Source organism: Lithobates pipiens, unplaced genomic scaffold (assembly GCF_037356315.1).
Source record: "Lithobates pipiens isolate NorthernLeopardFrog02 unplaced genomic scaffold, aLitPip1_a1.2 Scaffold_16, whole genome shotgun sequence".
In the NCBI taxonomy this organism is placed as follows: domain Eukaryota; kingdom Metazoa; phylum Chordata; class Amphibia; order Anura; family Ranidae; genus Lithobates; species Lithobates pipiens.
Genome location: NW_027507748.1, coordinates 403,148,630 through 403,168,942, shown reverse-complemented (window position 1 = coordinate 403,168,942; position 20,313 = coordinate 403,148,630). Strand labels below are relative to the sequence as shown.

Sequence of the window (20,313 nt, the reverse complement as noted above, 5' to 3'; positions counted from 1 at the left end):
AAACAATACCCCCCATGTCTCCACCCTAAACAAATAACCCCCCTCCCCACCCTAAACAAATAACCCACCTCTCCACCCTAAACAATAACCTCCCCTTCCCACCTCTCTACCCTAAACGATAACCCCCCTCTCCACCCTAAACAATAACCCCCCCCCCCTTCCCACCTCTCCATCCTAAACAATAACCCTTCCCACCTCTCCACCCTAAAATAACCCTCTCCTCCCTAAAAAGGAACCCCCTTCCCCCAGAACAATAACCCCCTCCCCACCAAATTAAGTTGGTTCTAAAAATGTAAATAAAAAATAAATAAATGTAAAAATAGGTATTGGTATTGAGTACTTGAGGAAGAGTATCGGTACTCGTACTCAGTCTTAAAAAACTGGTATCAGTGCAGTCCTAATTAGTACGTAGCAGTGTGTACAGTAAAAAGAAAAAATATATATATATATATATATATATATATATATATATATATATATATATATACCAGGAAATTGCTTATACTAGCCTCCTGTTCACATTGTCATTGTCACCTGCTGCTCATTACAGTAAAACTTCATTTTTTCTGAGAAAAAAACACTCCTTTCCAATCAAATTGTATATGCATGGGAAAGTGTTTTTTTTTTTTTTTTTTTTTTGTTTGTTTTTTTTTTGTTTTTGTTTTTAAGGTTATTGTCTACCTTTGTCCTGCAGATATTTATGTTGGCCACCTTGCAAGCACTTTCTCCCAACTCTGTTTTCAATTTAAGAATTTTGCCTTCATGATGTCCAACTGATCAAACATAGTTTGTTTTTGTTTTTTTTTAGAAAAAAATTATTAGAGAAGAAGAAAAAAAAAAAAAGTCCTAAAAATATCACAGCAAATATAAAATGAACATTTGTAAGGGATGCCTGTAACTTGAATTCAATCTCTGTGAAAACTGCTTTTGAAAGTAGACAGTCATGTGAGCAGGATTCTGGGGCGGTTTGTACCCAGTAAGCTAGTGCCATGGCAGCAAGGAAGAGTTTCAAAGTTTCAAAAAATCATAGATTGCAGGCTGAAATAGATCATTTTTATTAACATTTAATTAAAAAACAGCTTGTGTAGTGGCTATGTTACACAAGTTCCTTAAAAGGGCATGAGGATTTGCATTGGGCCACTTTTAGGAAAGCCACCAGGTCTAAATTCCTGCCTTTTGTCACCAGGTAAAAACTGAAATGTTGGGCTTAGCACTGATGACCTCTATGTAATAAACCAGTAAGGGCCACCTTCCCTCCTGTCTGTTTCCAAAATGTGACCGTTAATATCTTAGTGTTGCACTAAGATTTGTGTTAGGATTTCACCAACTAACTTTGACATTGTGTTTTGATAGCTCCTTGCAGGTGCCACGGTGAATGAATTGACCAAGCATCGTCAGACTGCACTTCACCTCGCAGCACAGCAGGATCTGCCCACCATCTGTTCTGTACTCTTGGAGAACGGCGTTGAGTTTGCAGCTACAGATGAAAATGGCAATAATGGTAAATGGAAATTAAATCATTCCTTTTTTATTTTGCAAGGCATAAAAGTCCCAGGGTAATCAAAAGTTTTGTGACCAGTCCAAATTTGGAGGTTGCTAAGTTTTGGTAAGCACAGAAGATTTACACATCAAAAACTGTAGGAAAAAAAATAAATGAATGGCGCAAAAATCAACTGAATATCCAGAATTACCGTATATACTCGAGTATAGGCCGACCCGAATATAAGCCGAGGCCCCCAATTTACCCCCAAAAAACTGGAAAAAATTATTGACTCGTGTATAAGCCGAGGGTGAGACATGCCTGTCCATCCCTGTGTGTCCGTCCATCCCTGTGGGTCCATCCATCCCTGTGTGTGTGTCCATGCATCCGTGTGTGTGTGTGTGTGTGTCCATGCATCCGTGTGTGTGTGTGTGTGTGTGTGTCCGTGCAGCCTACCTGTGTCCAGCCTGCCTGTGTCCGTCCAGCCTGCGTCCCGTCCAGCCTGCGTCCCGTCCAGCCTGCGTCCCGTCCAGCCTGCGTCCCGTCCCGGCCCGTCCCGGCCCGGCCCGTCCCGTCCCGGCCCGGCCCGTCCCGTCCCGAGCCGAGCCTCCGTCCTTCAGCTCTTCGTCGGCGGCCATTCTAGGATTCAAAAGCCGCGCCTCCGTCGGTGATAGGCGGAACACTCAATTTCCCACTGACTGCTGTTCCGCCTATCGGATGTCCGTGATAGGCGGAACACTCAATTTCCCAGCAGCCTGTGTTCCGCCTATCACGGGCATCGTCTCATCCTCGTCCGTAGTACGAGGATGAGACGATGTCCGTGATAGGCGGAACACAGGCTGCTGGGAAATTCAGTGTTCCGCCTATCACAGGCGAAGGCGGAGGCGCGGCGTTTGAATGTTAGAATGGCCGCTGTCTGTCTGCTCGATACGCTGATCGAGCAGGCAGACAGCGATGACTCGAGTATAAGCCGAGGGGGGCACTTTCAGCCTCAAAAAAAGAGGCTGAAAATCTCGGCTTATACTCGAGTATATACGGTAGTTACAACAGGGGGACAAGAAAAAAATGGATGGTGCTTAAAATAAATCAATTAAAATAAGTCCAAGTCCTTCAAATAAGATAAAATAAGTTCATAGGGAAGCATCGTAGGCTGCAACCTTTAGAGTAGAAGCAAACACTCTGAAATGACAGAAAAGAAAGAACAGGTGCGCCACACTAAGTGCAGTATTTAAAAAAAACACTATTTAATCATTAAAAATCAAAGCCAAATGGTTACCCACAAAAATGGTATGAATAAAGGCATGTAAATATTTCCAGAGTTACACAGTGCTTCTGCGGTCCAAGCTGCTGTCCTGTTGGTATACGACCAGGCTGGGTGCAAGGATGGTCCAGGGGTGCTAGCAAAATCACTGTTGATATATATATATATATATATGATTATATCACATTTTTAGGTAGCAGAAAGTTAAAACTTAAAGTAAGCAATTGCATTTTATATTAGGAGAGCTTTGTTCCACTTTCTACACTACATTGCTGTAAGATCAGGGTAAAAAAAATTGGTTTGTGTAAATTGTCAGTATAACATTAAGCTAAACTACATTTGTCTGTAAATAACTGTCTAGCATTTTTTTTTTTTTTTTTTTAATGCCAGTCATGGTAACTTAAGAAGTTTATACTGCTCATTGGTCAGTCCAATAATTTCAGATGATAATTTTAATGGTAGCAAGCTTAAAATAGCTCTTTCACTTTTTATTTTTAAAATGCTTCCTGCAACATAAGATGAAGAACACTTGGCTGTCTGGTGAGTGTTGACTCTTCACAGTCTTCAACAGCTATGACATCCAAAGAATCTTCTGTATCTGACACTTCTGGGTGTGTTGGATACTTGGTCCTCCTTGCACTCTGGTTATATTTGCTGTCCTTGATGATACTACAGGACACAATACATGTTTAGGGGACAGTAAATGAAACAACAGAATATATAAAAAAGGACCAGGCTTCCATGAAGAAGGTTCTTCAGGAAAGGTAGCTCTCGAGGACAGTGACAATCCAGGTCACTGTCAATTTTTATAACCCAGCTTCTTATATCTTTTTAGTGGAGAAGTCAAATTTCATGCAGAATAGTATTCTTGTTGGGAATGGTACTGAAGGGAAAAGTAGTCCCACGTGTACTGCATTACAGTGCAGTGGCTGGTGTGCGGTGTAGTCCAGCGGAATTGCCGCAGTTCCGATGGGCTGATCTCGGCACATCCTCCTTTTTGTTTAAAAAAAAAAAAAAAACTTCATTGAAATGTCACACAGACAATTCATTAGGTTGGATTGGCCGTCACACGTGTAGTGTAAAGCTTGGCCATACACTAATCAAAATTCCTCAGATTCGGTAGGGATCGGGCAAGTTAAATCGGCTAGCTAGTTTAAAAAAAAAAAAAAATCAAACCGTTTATGACCAGTTATATTACTTATATTTGTCCAGATATCCAACTCCTGTAATTCCCTGCCTTTCAGCACTCAGACTTTATTAAAGGCATATGTTACAACATAGACTATTTCTAGTGTGCTGTATCATGTTTTCTGTGTTTCCCTACAGCTCTTCATCTTGCAGTAATGCATGGTCGGTTGAACAATATCCGTTGCCTTTTAACGGAGTGTAATATTGATGCAGAAGCACTTAATGTAAGGTAATCTTTCGAAAAAAAAAAAAATTGTATTTTAGCTAGGCTTTCAATTGGTTTTCCCTTATATCTATTTAGGGACACAGTCATATACTGCTGCTAACAGTACACTGATAAACTGTATTTAAAAAAGTGTAAACAAGCCCCAGATAACCCCCTCCTTCTCCTAGCATGTTTTTAGCTCTGCTCAAAAAAATCAAAATAATTACTTTTCCTTTAACTACTTCAATACAGGGCACTTTTACCCCCTTCCAGGTAAATTTTCAGCTTTCAGTTCTGTTGCACATTTAATGACAATTGCGTGGTCATGCAACAAAATTTTTATCATTTTGTTCACTTAACTAGAGCTTTCTTCTGGTTGTATTTAACTACTTGCTCCCCGAAAGGATTAACCTACTTCCTGACCAGGCCATTTTTTGTGATACGGCACTGCGTCGCTTTAACTGTCAACTGCGCTGTCGTGCGACCCTGTACCCAAACAAAATCAATGTCCTTTTTTTTCCCACAAATAGAGCTTTCTTTTGGTGGTATTTTGATCATCTGTGCAATTTTTTTTTTTTTCACTATAAACAAAGAAATGCGCAACCATTTTGGAAAAAAAAAAACAAATGTTTTACTTTCTGCTATAAAACATTTCCAAAAAAAAAAGTATTCATCAGTTTAGACCGATATGTATCCTGCTACGTATTTTTGGTAAAAAAAAAAAAAATCTCAATAAGCGTATATTGATAGGCTTGTGCAAAATTTACCACGTCTACAAAATGGGGGATAGATTTATGCCATTTTTAAATTTTTTAAATTTTATTTACTAGTAATGGTGGCGATAAGTGATTTTTAGCGGGACTGCGACATTGTGGCGGACAGATCGGGCACCCAACTGACATTTTTGACCATTTTTTTGGGAACCGGTGGCATTGTTACAGTAACCAGCGGTAAAAATATGCAGTTAGTGTACTAATGACACTGGCAGGGAAGGGGTTAACCTCAAGGGCGATCAAGGGGTTAAATGTGTTCCCTGTAGGTGTTTTCTACCTGTATGGGGGATCTGTGTGATCTCACCTGTCCGAACGGAGATCTGCCAATGGGAGCATGTGCGCACCCACAATAGCGAGTTCCCGGGCCAATGTACAGCTACGACGATTCGCAGCATTGTGCCACCTTGCCGCAGTATAATGATGGCGGCTGGTCGGCAAGCGGTTAATCCCCACTGTTTTTTTATTTTTTATTTGCTAAATAAACAAAAAAAGACTGACATTTTTTTTTCTTCGTTGCTGTTATAAAATTTGGCAAATAGATAATTGTTGCTCATAAATTTAGCCCAAAATGTATTCTGCTGTTTTTATTTGGCAGTAGTGTATATTATTTAGTTTGTAGGAAAGTTAGAGTCCTCAAACTATGGTATATATCTGAAAATTGATCAATCCTGATGCACCGATTGGACCTAAAATTACCCCTTTTTGGAAAGTAGACACTAGAGGTCGACCTGCTGATATATCGGCCGATATTTGTCCTTTTTTAAGAAATCGTCATCGGTTGATTATTATGCAAATTTTACTGATTTGCATCTGCTACACTATACCCGGCCCGCAGGCAGCCGATCCCTATAGAGGGGAAGAGAACGAGAGAACTAGCCCCGCACCGCACCCCCAAAATCCCCCTAGCAAAATCTTCCCAGAGTCGACAAAAGAGACCAGGATAATTAGTCTGATACAGAGTATCAATCGAGGATGTCAGCTGGATGCTTAAATATGGGAGAGAGCTTAGAGCCCATTGAAAATTATAAGTATTTCGTAGGGTCAGCACCATCGAGGGGGGTAAAGAAATATTAAGGGCCGTCATTTTTGGGTATTCAAAGAAAATTGATGTAACAAAGTCAGCAGATTAGGTAGGGTAATTTGAGGATTAGTGACATAGGTGAGGACATCGTCGGCAAACAAGGAACATTTATGATCTTGTTGTCTACAACATATACCATGTGTATTAGGATTCTATTGAATTGCTACAGGTAGGGGTTCAATTGCTAAGGCAAAAAGCAATAGGGAAAGTGGGCAGCCCTGTCCGTGTCGGATAGTAAACTGATCTATGACCCTGAATGGAAACCTGGGCCGACGGATTACTATAAAGCATTTAAAGTAAAAAAAAATAAGAGTAGAACCAAATCCAAAGGCCTCCAGAATGGTAAATAAGTAGTCCCAGTTTAAGCTGTCTTATGGAGGTCCAATGAAAGAGCTATTCTTAATATAATTAGTGAGGTGAGCGCAAACATTTTTATTTTATACATTTATAGATGTGCCTGGGTCATCAATTATCTCGGAGCACCTTTTTAAGGGTCAGGCCTCTGCTCTTGCAAACTTGTTCCAGGGAGACCGTTGGTTTCTTTCAAACCTTTGTACGAGGTGTCTCCCATGTGGCTCTTTGTTTGCTTCCCTGTAACTCCATGGTACCTCCATGGTACTGAATTTGGTTCTCTCTGTGCTTCAGAAATAGCCTTTTGAACCTACTGGGTTTATTCCCCTTCCTACTCTTACCCATAAGGTGATGTAAAATGAGTGGGCTTTCTAGCCATGCACAATTTGAAGGTTTCCTGGATAGCCTTAATAGTTCACAAATTGATTGTTGGAGTTGCCATTTAAATGTTAACATTGTGTAGTAAAATAATTTATCATCCTTGTTTGTCAGGGGCCAATCTCCAATGCATATTTTGGGCCAGTATGGGAAGGAAAATGCAGCAGCCATATTTGAACTCTTCCTAGAATGTATGCCAGAATACCCACTGGACAAGCCAGACACAGAGGGAAACACAGGTATTTGATAAGTTCACAACTTCATGCCAAATTGTGTCTGCAAAATGTTGTTGTCTGTATTTTATTGTTTCTCCACTCTTAAGGTAATATGATGTTGCCATACTGTTAGGTACCATGGATTCCGGTTCTGTATTAAAAACATTATTTAATACTCTAAAGGTATATTAACGCAAATGTATTTTCTATGGTTTTAATACAGCACATCATATTAAACTGATCCTATTACACAGCAATAGTGTGTAATTAGGAAATTATGATTGGCAAAAGTTAGCAAATACATTATGCCAAGCCTAGTATTTATTGTAATGGCTAAGTTTTTTTCGTTAACTACCAGCCTACACTGTATATCCATAGACGCATGCCATATATTTCTCTTTCCTCTGAGTGTAGGTGGCTGTATACTGCTTGATCTTTGCAAGCGGTGTGCCTGATTTTAAATGGCTACACCATGATTGAAGACATGTAGGAATTGCAAAGAAGTATATAACAAATTCTTTTGACCAACCAATGCCTTCATCATGCAAATTTTAGAACATGTTGGAATATTGATGTATATAAAACAAACACACGAGAGCGCCTCCATCTAGGTGTGGCAATTTATTAAAATAAATAAAAAAACAATAAAAAGGCACTCGCTGGTTAAAAGTGGATCAAAACTTGTCATAAAGCCATATAGACCTCCATAGGATCACCGTGAGGCTGCAAAGCTCGGCAGGCAAGAGGCTGACTGAAACAGAGTTCTTGGTGAAAGTACAGCTGTCAGGCTTCAGGCTAGAACATAGGCAGCGGCTTCCAGATGTAGCAAGATGGAGGAGGGTCCAATAAGCACCCCTCTCGGGTTGATGATGGTGACCAAGTCACCAACTTAGCCTGACAACTGTACTTCCACCAAGAACAAAGCTTCAGTCAGCCGCTTACCCACCCTTTTAACTAGTGAGTGCATTTTTATTGTCTTTTATTCTTTTTAACAAATCGCTACACACCTAGATGGAGGCGCCCTCTTGTGTTTGTTTTATATATGTGCATTAGGATCTCATGACCTAATCTGGGAGGAGCTGCATCCACTTCACCTGGTGTTCCCTATCACTCTCCTGCCCACCTTATGTGCCCCTTTAAATGATGGTTACGGTCTAGTCAGCGCTATAGCTTTTACGTTTTCTTTCGAAAATTGCTGTACAGGTCTGTACTAAAAACTTTTATAATTCTTTAGAGAAAAGAAAACAAGATTGGCATTGCATTTAATGGCTTGGTAAACCTGCTTGGTGCAATGCTTCTGTACCGCTGCTACTGAATTTATAGAAGAATTTTTCCCTCATGTGGGCTGTGTCTGTTTGCGCTAGCTAGCCTGGAATGAGAAGATGTTACGGGGGTGTGGCTGTCATAAGTAATTGTTTTAAAACTAGCTTTTCAATCAGTAGTTGGCCAGTAGTGCTGCACTCTTACTCTTGGTTGCAGTGCCTGGGAGGGGAAGATATGTAAGGCACAAATGAAGGAGGATTTGGCTGAATCAAGGAAGATAAGCTATTTTTCTTTTAACTCCTGCGTTACATAATAAATGGATTTGATAACTGTTTATATCCTTACACAGGAGCCTTTAGATCAGAGGTATGGAATTAAAATTCAAGGTGGCGCAGTCACTGAAATTTTCTTCCAGCCGAGGTCCAAATATTAAGTCTGTGCCATGAAAGTTTGTACGCGTCTACTTTCCTTTTTTTGGCGCAAGCCACACTCTCTGGCACTTTTGTTACTGTTTCCTCCACACACTCTGGTAATCTGTAAATGTAAATTGGATGTTCCCCCTTGCATCAGGTGCTCCTATCAGAGTAAATCAGTTGCCACTGTCGGTACTCGCTTATATCAGGTTTCCCTATCAGAATGCCCCCTTACATCATGTGTTCACATCGGAGTGGCCCATTATATAAGGTTCACCTATTACAATGCCCCCTTACATTAGGTGTTGCCATCAGAGTGCCTCTTTACATCTGGCATCCCCATCATACCAAGTGTGCCCATCAGAGTGCCCCTTTACATCAGTTGTCCCCATCAGAGTGCCCCTTTACATCAGTTGTCCCCATCTGTGTTCTTTTACATCAGGTGTCCCCATTATAGTGGCACCTTAATGTTAATACCTTAATGTTAACATAAAATGTGCCCATCAACGCACCCCTTAAAATAAAATGTGCCCATCAACGCACCCCTTAACATAAAATGTGCCCATCAGCATGCCACTAAACAGAAAAGTGTGCCCCTGTAAATATCACACCCCACATACCTTAAGGGCAGGAGCCGCATAAGTAGCAAGCTGTGGGGTGTGCGCGTGACGCCGTGCCTTAATTTGCAGCCCAGCAGGGAGTACTGCTGGGATCCATGAGATAGTCAGCAGCAGGGGGTCGGGGTGCACACGCAGCATCATTAGTTGCTGGGACGCCCACGGTCCCAGTAACCAATGACTGCTGAGCATCAGAGATGGGGCACTACACTGGTGGCATGATGGTCTGGACAGGTGCATCACTGGGTCCAGGTTTGGACTGCTATAGGTTAACTTTTAATCATACCTCTATAAATTATAACTTTACATTGCATTTCGGATTTTTGGTGACATATTCTGAATGATATTTAAAAAATTTGTAAAACTTTTAGCTTTGTTTTTTAATATGGTTGGTTGCCCAAACTGTGAAACAATTCGATTTGAGATGTATTATCTTCACAGTGCTTCTCTTGGCCTATGTGAAGGGAAATGCAAATCTGTGCCGAGCCATTGTGAAAGCTGGTGCTAGGCTGGGAGTGAACAATAACCAAGGCATCAACATATTCAACTATCAAGTTGCCACTAAACAGCTTCTCTTTAGACTTTTAGGTAAGTTGTTTTAAAGTGCTGTTTCAGTGTAACCGCTTCTAAGAATGCACACTGGTGGCCATGGTTGCCCACAGTGATTTTAAACTATTTGATGAGCAGCTGCACCTCTTAAGCTGGCCATTCGCTGTATGGTCCAGCAGGAGCCAACCACATTTCGATCAGCATGTTGGCTGTTCTACAATGTATTAAATGTTGGCGAAGTAAAAATGCTGCTGATAAATAAAATATACATCTTAGGTAATTTCTTGTGTCCCTGGTATTTTCTATTAGTTTACATATGTCCTGTTGCTGTTCCAGATGTGTCATATACATATACAGATGATGTATTGTGTTTCTCTTTAGCTTACCCATGCTATCTAGGGCCTAGTTTACACAGGCTTCAAGTAAAGGTGTTTAAATCCAGGCCAATTTTAAAATTTCTCGCATAAGTGTTAAATTCTTAATTTTTTTTGCTGCAAAACTACTTAGAATCCCCAGACGTATTTTCTGAAAGCAGAGGCCCTGCAGAATAAAATGGTGGTTGTTGCAATTTTTTATGTTGCATGATATTTGCACAGGCATGTTTTCACAGGTTACTAATTAGGAATTAAAACGTGAGCTCTGCCTCTAGAATTATTATTCTTACCCTGACATTTGTGGCAATAGCTCATGTGTGCTACAGTCAACGTTTACATGTGCATGTGAGAAATACATGTGTGTTTGCATTTGCACAGGAGGATGGGAATCGACTTTATTGCTATCACAAGGGATTATCAACATCCCTTGAGATATCATGGGCAGTGCCATGTTCTCTTTATGGAGAGATCTGGGGTCTATTATCTCTGCCCTCCAAAACAACCGATTAAACCAAGATTGGTGTGATAGGCTTCTTCACAGGCTGATAGTGCAGTAAACAAAACTGGAAGTGATGTAATAATACACGTCAGTTCCAGGATCATTCGTCACAGTGGTGATAGAGAAATGGAGGTTTCCCCTTCCTCTGTCTGCAACCAGCCCGACAGAGTAGTGGTCATGGGCTTCCCTGGACAAATGGGAGAATCCAGGAACAGCAGCAGTTCCTGGATTCTCCTTTCCCTTCCAAGCCTTGTAAAAGTGATTGGGTGGTTGTAGAGCCACTCAGATTACTTTTACAGTAAATCACATTGCCAGCTGCAGATTTTACGTTAAAAGAAACCCCAAAGGAAAAACAAAAAGAGGAGAGGAAGAAAAAGAAGAGGAAAAGGAAAATACCTTGGATACACAGGAGGAACGACGATTCGGAGCAGACGCTGGAGTCAGGGAAAAGGACATATGCATATAAGACGTCAATGGTTGCCAAGTTTGTGCCAGCTGCAGATTTCGATACCGGGATCAGGACTGTAGCCATGATCCTGGTATAACCACTTCACCCAAAAACTTACAGGTACATTCTAAGCACTGGAAGAGGTAATGACAAGTGATTGGTTTTCTATCTTTAGTAATGCTAATTAAACACCTCCCCATTTCTATCATAACTTATTTACTACACACAGGGGTATTGGTAGATTTTGCAATTATTTGCTAAAATAAAAACCTTACACTTGTACCTGCTCAGTGCAATGGTTCTGCACAGAGCAGACACTACCCTCCTCTTAAAAAGTCCCCTGCTGGCACTCCTGCAGCCCCCCCCCCCATGGAGCACCTATAGCAAGGGCGCGTGTGTGTGTGTGTGTGTGTGTGTGTGTGTGTGTGTGTGTGTGTGTGTGTGTGTGTGTGCGCTTGATTCTGAGCCAGCTCTGTTTGTCCATAAGGCATGCAGAATGTGGCTTGGCCCCTTCCCTTGCTTCTTCGTGACTAGCTGTGATCAACAGCAGCCGAAGCAAACGGCTCCCACTGCTGTCTCTGAGCCATTCAGGAGAGAGAGAGCGCCACTGCTCTCATGCGCATCGCTGAATTGAGATCGGGCTCAGATAAGTATAAGGGGGGGGGGAGAGGTAAACTAACACTCAGAAGGTTTTTTTTTGTTTTTTTTTGTTTTTTTTTGTTTTTTTTACCCTAATGCATGGAATGCATTAAGGTAAAAAGCCTTCTGCCTATAGAACCACTATGGTATCAATGTCGATGTATACAAGACTTACCCTTTCAGATATTTATCACTTATTCTGCCTTATCCATCATATGTTTGTCATTAGTTTATCTATGCCCACTTACTCTTCCAGATATGTTGTCTCAGGAGCCCCCATGGTGTGATGGCTCTAATTGCTATGAGTGTACAGCCAAGTTTGGAGTCACCACAAGAAAACATCATTGGTAAGATTTCTTCCAAACAAATCATAGCATAGTAAAACTGTTCCAAAGAATTGTTCTGGTATGGTAATCTTTATGAGATTGTATTATACAGAATCTCTTTCAAAGCAAATACATAAGAAGCCTAGGATGAAAGTTTCAACTCTTTGACTCCTAGGCTACATTCATAGCGATGTCATTTATATTGAAGCCCCGAATTAGGATGCACCTCTATAGTTAGAGAATGGCAGCTTTCATCTGTTAGAATCTCACACATGTTGGTTGCTTGGTTTGTAGATTCTTTTTAATGGTAATGCTTGTGTATGGTTGAAATGAATGATAATATTTTGTGTTTTCTCTCCCTGCAGTCGGCATTGTGGACGGCTTCTATGTCACAAGTGCTCAACTAAAGAAATTCCTATTATCAAGTTTGACTTAAATAAACCAGTTCGGGTTTGCAACATATGCTTCGATGTGTTGACTCTAGGTGGAGTTTCTTAGTACATTTGGTTGCAAACAAATTGCTTTGTGAAGAAAGGCAGCTTTCTCCAAAGACTGTTGAGAGCTGAGCTGCAGATGTTTGCACTTCATCAAGGACCATATCATGATATATTCCAGTAAAAACAATTTGATTGTACCTGTATAGGCTTTATTAGATACTAACTGGACGCAGTCTTTTTAAGTCCGTGCTTAATGTGTACTAGTTTGGAAAAAGGCAACCTTGATAAAGTCTTGACAGAAGACCGAGGCATGGGATCGACGCTCGAGTCACTCGCCAGCCCACTAGGGTTTCCCAGACTCCTCCCCTTCCATTGACATTGTCTTCAAATCATGTCCATCACTTGTAAAGTTCTGTACTGTACCCCTGACTTCAGGTGGAGAATCTGTAAGGAGCATTTTGTATTACAGGGTTCAGTTTTGAAGAAAGCCAATTAAATTGTGGCCTTACAATATAAGCTTTATAACCAACACTATATTGAAAATATTTGTAGCACTTTCCTCATTCAGTATACCCATCTCATTCAGAGCACGCCATTCATATAAATAATTGGGTTTCAGTTTACTTGCTTCCAGCAAATAGGTCAGTATAGTTCTGCATTATTATTATTATAATTTTACTTAGCATCTGTTATTCCCAACCACGCACACATATTTTTCTCATCTGATCAGAATACAAAGTGCTTTGTGTCATAGAACCTAACACTTGTGAAATTGTTTAAACACTAACACCTAAGGAAAAAATATGTTGAGCCTAATCATTTGATATACAAAAAAATAAATATCCAAGCTGCGTGGATGCATTGTATGTTTTACATTTTGTCTATTGAATACACTGGTTTTTAGGCTTTCAAATGTTATTTTGGATGGAGGCTGTTTAGAACAGACTAAATGTAACATAGTACTGACTTTAAACTAAAAGATTTGGTTATTTGACACTGGTATTGAAGGGCTGTGCTCTCAAAAAGTTGGATTTTCAGTGCTGTCTCTTTCCAGTTAGGCAGTCCCAGGGAAAATACAATTCTAAAATGGTATCATGAACGGCATAACAACCCCACACTATAATGCCCCCTCCACCAAATGATTTGGACCAGTACACAATGCAAGGTCCATAAAGACATGGATGAGCGATTTTGAGATGGAGGAACTTGACTGGCCTGCAGAGTCCTGACCTCAACTTGAAAGATCACTTTTGGGATGAATTTGTGCGGAGACTGCGAGCCAGGCCTTCTCTTCCACATCAGTGCCTGACCTCACAAATGCGCTACTGTAAGAAGGGTCAAACTACGTCAGTTCCTATAGACACACTCCTAAACCTTGTGCCCAGCCCTTCCAGAAGATTTGAAGCTGTTATAGCTGCAAAGGGTGGACCAACTCAATAGTGAACCCTACGGACTAAGACTGGGATGCCAATCAAGTTCATGTGTGTGTAAAGGCAGGCCTCCCAATACTTTTTATATAAATGATGGTGCTGAATCTACCACCCCAATTCCAAATAAGTTGGGACACTATGTATAATGTACATAACAGAATGCAATGATCTGCAAATCTCATAAACCCATCTTTTATTCACAATAGAAAACGTATCAAATGTGTAAACTGAGCAAAATTTACCATTTCAAGAAAAAAATTAGGTAATTATGAAATTGATAATAGTAACATGTCTCAAAAAAGTTGAGATGGTACCATGTTTACCGCGGTGTATCGTCCTCTCTTCTTGTAACAACACTCTGTAAACGTCTAGGGCAGTGATGGCGAACTTTGGCACCCCAGATGTTTTTGAACTACATTTCCCATGAAGCTCATGTATTCTGCAGTGTAGTTAAGCATCATGGGAAATGTAGTTCCAAAACATCTGGAGTGCCAATGTTCGCCATCACTGGTCTAAGAACTAAGGAGACCAGTTGCTGCAGTTTTTAACCACTTAAGCCCCGGACCAATTTGCAGCCAAAAGACCAGGCCCCTTTTTGCGATTCGGCACTGCGTCGCTTTAACTGACAATTGCACGGCCGTGTGACGTGGCTCCCAAACAAAATTGGCTTCCTTTTTTCCCACAAATAGAGCTTTCTTTTGGTGGTATTTGATCACCTCTGCGGTTTTTATTTTTTGCTATAAACAAAAATAGAGCGACAATTTTGAAAAAAATGCAATATTTTTTACTTTTTGCTATAATATCCCCAAAAAATATATAAAAAATTTTTTTTTCCTCAGTTTAGGCCGATACGTATTCTTCTACATTTTTTTGGTAAAAAATCGCAGTTGGCGATTATTGATTGGTTTGCGCAAAAGTTACAGCGTTTACAAAATGGGATAGTTTTATAGCATTTTTATAAAAAAATATTTTTTTTACTAGTAATGGCGGCGATCAGCGTTAACCACTAGGGGGCAGTGTAGGTGTTATGTATGACGTTATGTGTTTGTTTTTTTTTTGTTTTTTTTATTCTAGGGGGCGTGGCCTGGTATGTGACGTCACTGATCGTCCTTCCCTATAAAAGGGAAGAGACGATCGGTGACAGCCACACAGAGAGGCATGAGGAGAGGTTTGTTTACACAGACCTCTCCTCATTCTTCAGCTCTGTGACGCGATCGCGGGACACCAGTGGTGATCGGGTCCGCTGGTCCCGCGGCCATGGTCATGGAGCACAGGACCGGGTCAGGAGCGCGGCGGCGCGCTCCCGACCCATGGCTGGGCACTTAAAAAAATCACGTACCGGTACGTGATTGTGCCCAGCCGTGCCATTCTACCGACGTATATCGGCGTGAGGCGGTCCTTAAGTGGTTAAAGAGAAAGTTTGTCCCGTTCGTGCCCGATATAGGATTCTATTTTCTCAATGGTCCTGGGTCTTCTATGTTGTATTTTGTGTTTCAAGATGCTCCAAATATTTTCAAATGGTGAAAGGTCTAGACCAGGGATATGCAATTAGCGGACCTCCAGCTGTTGCAGAACTACAAGTCCCATGAGGTATAGAAAGACTCTGACAGCCACAAGCATGACACTTGGAGGCAGAGGCATGATGGGAGTTGTAGTTTTGTAACAGCTGGAGGTCCGCTAATTGCATATCCCTGGTCTAGACTGTAGGCAGGCCAGTTAAGCACCCAGACTCTTCTAATATGAATATGCTGTTGTCATAGATGCAGTATGTGGTTTAGCATTGTCAAGCTGAATTATGCAAGGTCTTCCTTGAAAAATACATTGTCTGGATTGGTACATATGCTGCTCTAAAACCTGGATATATCTTTCAACATTAATGGTGCCTTTCCACGTGTGCAAGCCACCCATTCCATATGCACTACTGTACCCTCATACCATCAGGGAATGCAAATTTTTAAACTGAGCTCTGAAATACCAAGACAGAAGGTCCCTATGTCCTTTAGCCGGAGTACGCAGCACCCATGGTTGCCAAAAAGAAAGTTATTTTTTGATTCTTCAGAGCACAGAACAGATTTCCACTTTGCAACAGACCATTTTAAATGAACTTTGGCCCAGGGAAGATGGCAGCATTTCTGGAACATGGTCAGATATGGCTGCTTCTTTGCATGATAGCTTTATCTTTCATTTTTGGATGACACGGCAAAGTGTGTTCACAGACCGTAATTTTTGGAAGTATTCCTGAGCCCATGCGCTGATGTCCATCACAGAATCATGTCTGTTTTTAACCACTTCAGCCCCGGAAGATTTGGCTGCTCAATGACCAGGATATTTTTTGAGATTCAGCACTGCGTCGCTTTAACTGACAATTGAGTGGTCGTGCGGCGCTGTACCCAAACAAAATAAGCATATATTGATTGGTTTAAAGTTATAGCGTCTACAAAATAGGGGATAGATTTATGGCATTTTTTATATATTTTTTTTTTTACTAGTAATGGCGATGATCTGCGATTTTTATTGTGACTGTGACATGGCAGACATCGGACACTTTTGACACATTTTTGAAGCCAATAACAATTATACAGCGATCAGTGCTATAAAAATGCACTTATTACTGTGTAAATGTCAATGGCAGGGAAGGGGTTAACACTAGGGGGAGATCAAGCTGTTAACTGTGTTCCCTAGTGTGTGTTCTAACGCAATTATTCTGAAATTGACAATTATTTTGACGCAGATGGGTTTTCTTCTGAGATTCTATCGGGTTTATTTACTAAAATGTGAAAGTGCAAAATTTGGTGCAACTTTGCATGGAAACCAATCGTTGTCCAGGTTTTATGCCAAAGCTTAATTCAACAAACTTTAGAAGCTGATTGGCTGCCATGCACAGCTGCACCAGATTCTGAGTGCTCCCGTTTTAGTAAATATACCCCTATGAATCTGTATGATGCTCCTTTTTGTAACCAATCATGCTACTGACCCATTGCCAAATAGCCTTACTAGTTGCAAAATGTTCTTCCAACTCTTCCGTATTAGTACCACTTTGCCAGCTTTTTCTTGCCCTGTCCCAATGTTTGAGACATTTTGCTGCCATCAATTTCAAAGGTAACTTACTTTTTTTCTTTAAATTGAACGTTATTTTCCATTTACATTTTTGATATGTTTTCTATTGTGAATATGGATTTATGATCTATCTAGATGGTGTAAACCAAAATGACCTATATGAACATAATATGTTGCCAGCGTTGCAAAATATCTAAGCAAGTGATGCATTTTACTTTCACTGGTAGAGCCATGTTTTCATTTCTTGCGCGCACACATTAAAATACACATTTTAAAGCCCAACTCCAGGAAATTTGAACGTTTCTTATTGCAGTTGGGCTTTCTCCAAACTTCAAGGATTATACATATAAAGTCCCATTTCTTTATTCCTTTTGTTGTAAACTTCAAGAGTTAACGGTTTACTCTTGGGAAGATTAAAAACACTTTTATGCCTCCCTAAAGCTAAGTGAGCAGTCAATCCTTGCAAAGCGGACACAGCTCCACTGCAAGGGAGAATTTTCAAGTATCCTAAACCACTAGTACATGATATATTTTCTGAAAGCAAGGACCCTGTAGACTAAAATGGTGACAGTTGCACCTTCACAGAGCGGTTGAAGAATCACAATGAAATGCAATAGGAGACCTATCTTATGGCTTGATAAAGACTCAAATTTTAACAGCACTATAAACTGCTGGCAAGGCTTTACAGGTCAGTGCTGAAAGAGGGTTAAAGAACAAATGTGCTTCCACTATAGAACAAGAATAAACATAAGATTTAAATCTAATCACTAGGCATTCCTCTCATTTCTAAGTTAGATGTCTTTTTCAGCTGTTTGTTAATCTTTTCTCAACTTAAACTGATTCTAAAAGAATGAATTAAAAAAAACAAAAACATGTTATACTTACCTGCTCTGTGAAATGGTTTTGCACAGAACAGCCCTGATCCTCTTCTTTTTGGTTCCCCTACCAGCAGTTCTTGTTCCTTCCTCTTGCTATGGAAGCACTTGAGCAGGTTTGCTCCTGAGCCGCACTGTGTGTATCCATTCACACACACAGTGTGGCTGGGCTGGGCTCCCAAGCTCTCTTCATTGACTCACTGGCAGTGTTTTACTGCTGCTGTGTGAGCCAATGAGGAGAGAGAGGCCCAGGAGAGCTGCAGCTCTCATGCACATCGCTAGATCGAGATGTGGCTTCAGTAAGGAACCTACATTGCAGACAATGCTGGAATGTAATCTTTTGCCCCAGGCAAGATCCAATCTACCCATCTTGCCACAGCAAGATTTCTGGTTCCTCCCTGATTTGCTTACGTACACCACAGCTGTGGTATTGTCAGACTGAATCAAGATTGGATGACCTACCAGCAGAATAGCCCGATGCTGTTGAGGCAGCCAAATTGGCTGAACATTCAGAATGTTGACCAGAAGAGAAAACTCTCCCAGAACTTCCATACTGACAGATCGTCTCTGATTCCAGAGTCAGATTCCTGAGCCACCATGGTCTTCAGTGCCAAACAAAACTATTTTTCTGGGTTCTGATTAACTTGTCCCGTAATGACATAATGTTGTATTGTAGAGGTCTGGAGTGAAACTGGAACTGTCTTGAAGGAGGCTATAATCAAGCATTTCACTCACACAAAAGCAGTAAGCTGGATGACTCCTGGCCTGGAAAGCACAAGTCTTGAGATTGGAGGGTCCGGAAGTTTCTCCTATGGCCTGAGCGGTGAGCAGAACTGCACCAGAGGTTGTCCAAGAATCCCAATATAGGGATGCTAGAGCACAGCAGCAGGGCCAGCACCTTGGTGAACAGATGATAGGCCTAAGGGCAGGGCCAAAAACAGGCTGTGACTTCTCAGGGTCAAAGCTCATTAGTAAGGTACAGTAGCGTTTCAGAATCTGAGGTTCCAGGGCCGATGGCTGTAAGGCCTCAGGTAAGTCTGATATAGAATTTGCAGAAGATGTGGTAGCACACTTGTAGCCTCTGGCCAGAGTCTGCAAATAACTAGGTGATTTGGGCCATAAAATCTTGCATGACTGTAGTAAAAACAGCTGAATAGAAAGAGGGTCCAGCCACATCCAGTGCAGCTAACAAGGACTCCAATGATGAATAGACTCTGAGAGCCGAGAGCAACATGATTCCAGGATGCAGACATTGGCACCATTTAGTAGGGAAGCTGCAAACAGCCCTGGTTAGTAGAGTATGAGCTGGGGGTAATCAGTACAGCGGGACTTTCACCTCCCTGTTTAGAATCGGACATGTTGCGACCATTTGGCAGTGAAGCTCACGATAAGAGGCAAGGCTTTAGGCCAGTAATGGCAAACCTTTGAACCCCAGATGTTTTGGAACTACTTTTACCATGATGCTCAACTATACTACAGCGTGCATGAGCATCATGGGAAATGTAGTTCCAAAACATCTGGGGTGCCAAGGTTCACCATCTCTGCTTTAGACACTCATTAAACTTGAATAACTGGTAGTGAGTGGAGGTTGGATGGCCCAAGGTGATTAAATTCATTGCAGGACAGCGGGAACAAATAGAAGTTCCACATTGCTCTTTGCAACTATGCTTTCTTGACACTGTATGGCATGAAAGCAACACTCCTCCCAGCGGATGATATCAGTGGTAACCCCTTCCATGGTAGAAACTAGAGGGACTTGGGAAATTAAAGGCACACATGAAGTGAGTCTTCAGAAACAGGGCAAGCACTGCCAACAGCTCTTGACCGGTAAATGATGAAAATTGTGTGCAGGAATTTATGACTCTCCCACAACAAGCTCTAAGATTACCTCCATAAGAGCATCTCCACCCAGGCCAGTATGATATAGATCCAGTCTCTGAAACATGCAGATAATGGTTTTGCTTCCATTCTAAGAGTTTAGAACTTGTTCTACAACCTGAGTTCTGTAAACAAATTGCTGATGGGTTATTATTAAAAAGTGGAATTTACTGCCGCTTTAATCATAATTTCTTATAAAATTGGGGAAATAAATCTTTTTTTCATAAAGTTAGGCCTAAATGTATTCTCATACATGTATTTGATAATAAATAACCCAAATCGGTGTATATTATTTAGCCTGGGTGAAAGTTTTATAATGTCTACAAACTATAGTATTTGATCAATCCAAATGTACTTATGACCTATCTAATTTCATGAGATAGTGTTAATACCCCCCAAGTGACCTCATTTAGGAAAGTAGACAGTCCAAGGTATTTGGCAAGAGGCATGGTGAGTTTTTTTTTTTTTTTTTTTAAGTCTTCCCCTGCTTTCACCAACAAATCTTTACTTACAAAGAAGTATGACCAAAGCTTTTTTTTTTTTTTTTAGCCATACTCCTCTTTTGGGTCACAGGAG

The 20,313-nt window shown here is 41.0% G+C and overlaps 1 protein-coding gene across 1 annotated transcript in view; it reads left to right on the top strand.

The window, feature by feature from the left end:
• ANKFY1 (ankyrin repeat and FYVE domain containing 1) overlaps positions 1-13,354 on the top strand; it is an 89,716-nt gene extending 76,362 nt beyond the window's left edge. Inside the window, exons 20-25 of the mRNA XM_077482356.1 lie at positions 1,354-1,501; positions 4,068-4,158; positions 6,832-6,956; positions 9,667-9,813; positions 11,991-12,081; positions 12,426-13,354. Of these exons, the coding sequence (XP_077338482.1) occupies positions 1,354-1,501; positions 4,068-4,158; positions 6,832-6,956; positions 9,667-9,813; positions 11,991-12,081; positions 12,426-12,558 (735 nt within the window). The 3' untranslated portion in view covers positions 12,559-13,354. The remainder of the gene's footprint in view (positions 1-1,353; positions 1,502-4,067; positions 4,159-6,831; positions 6,957-9,666; positions 9,814-11,990; positions 12,082-12,425) is intronic.
• The last annotated feature ends 6,959 nt before the right edge of the window (positions 13,355-20,313 follow it).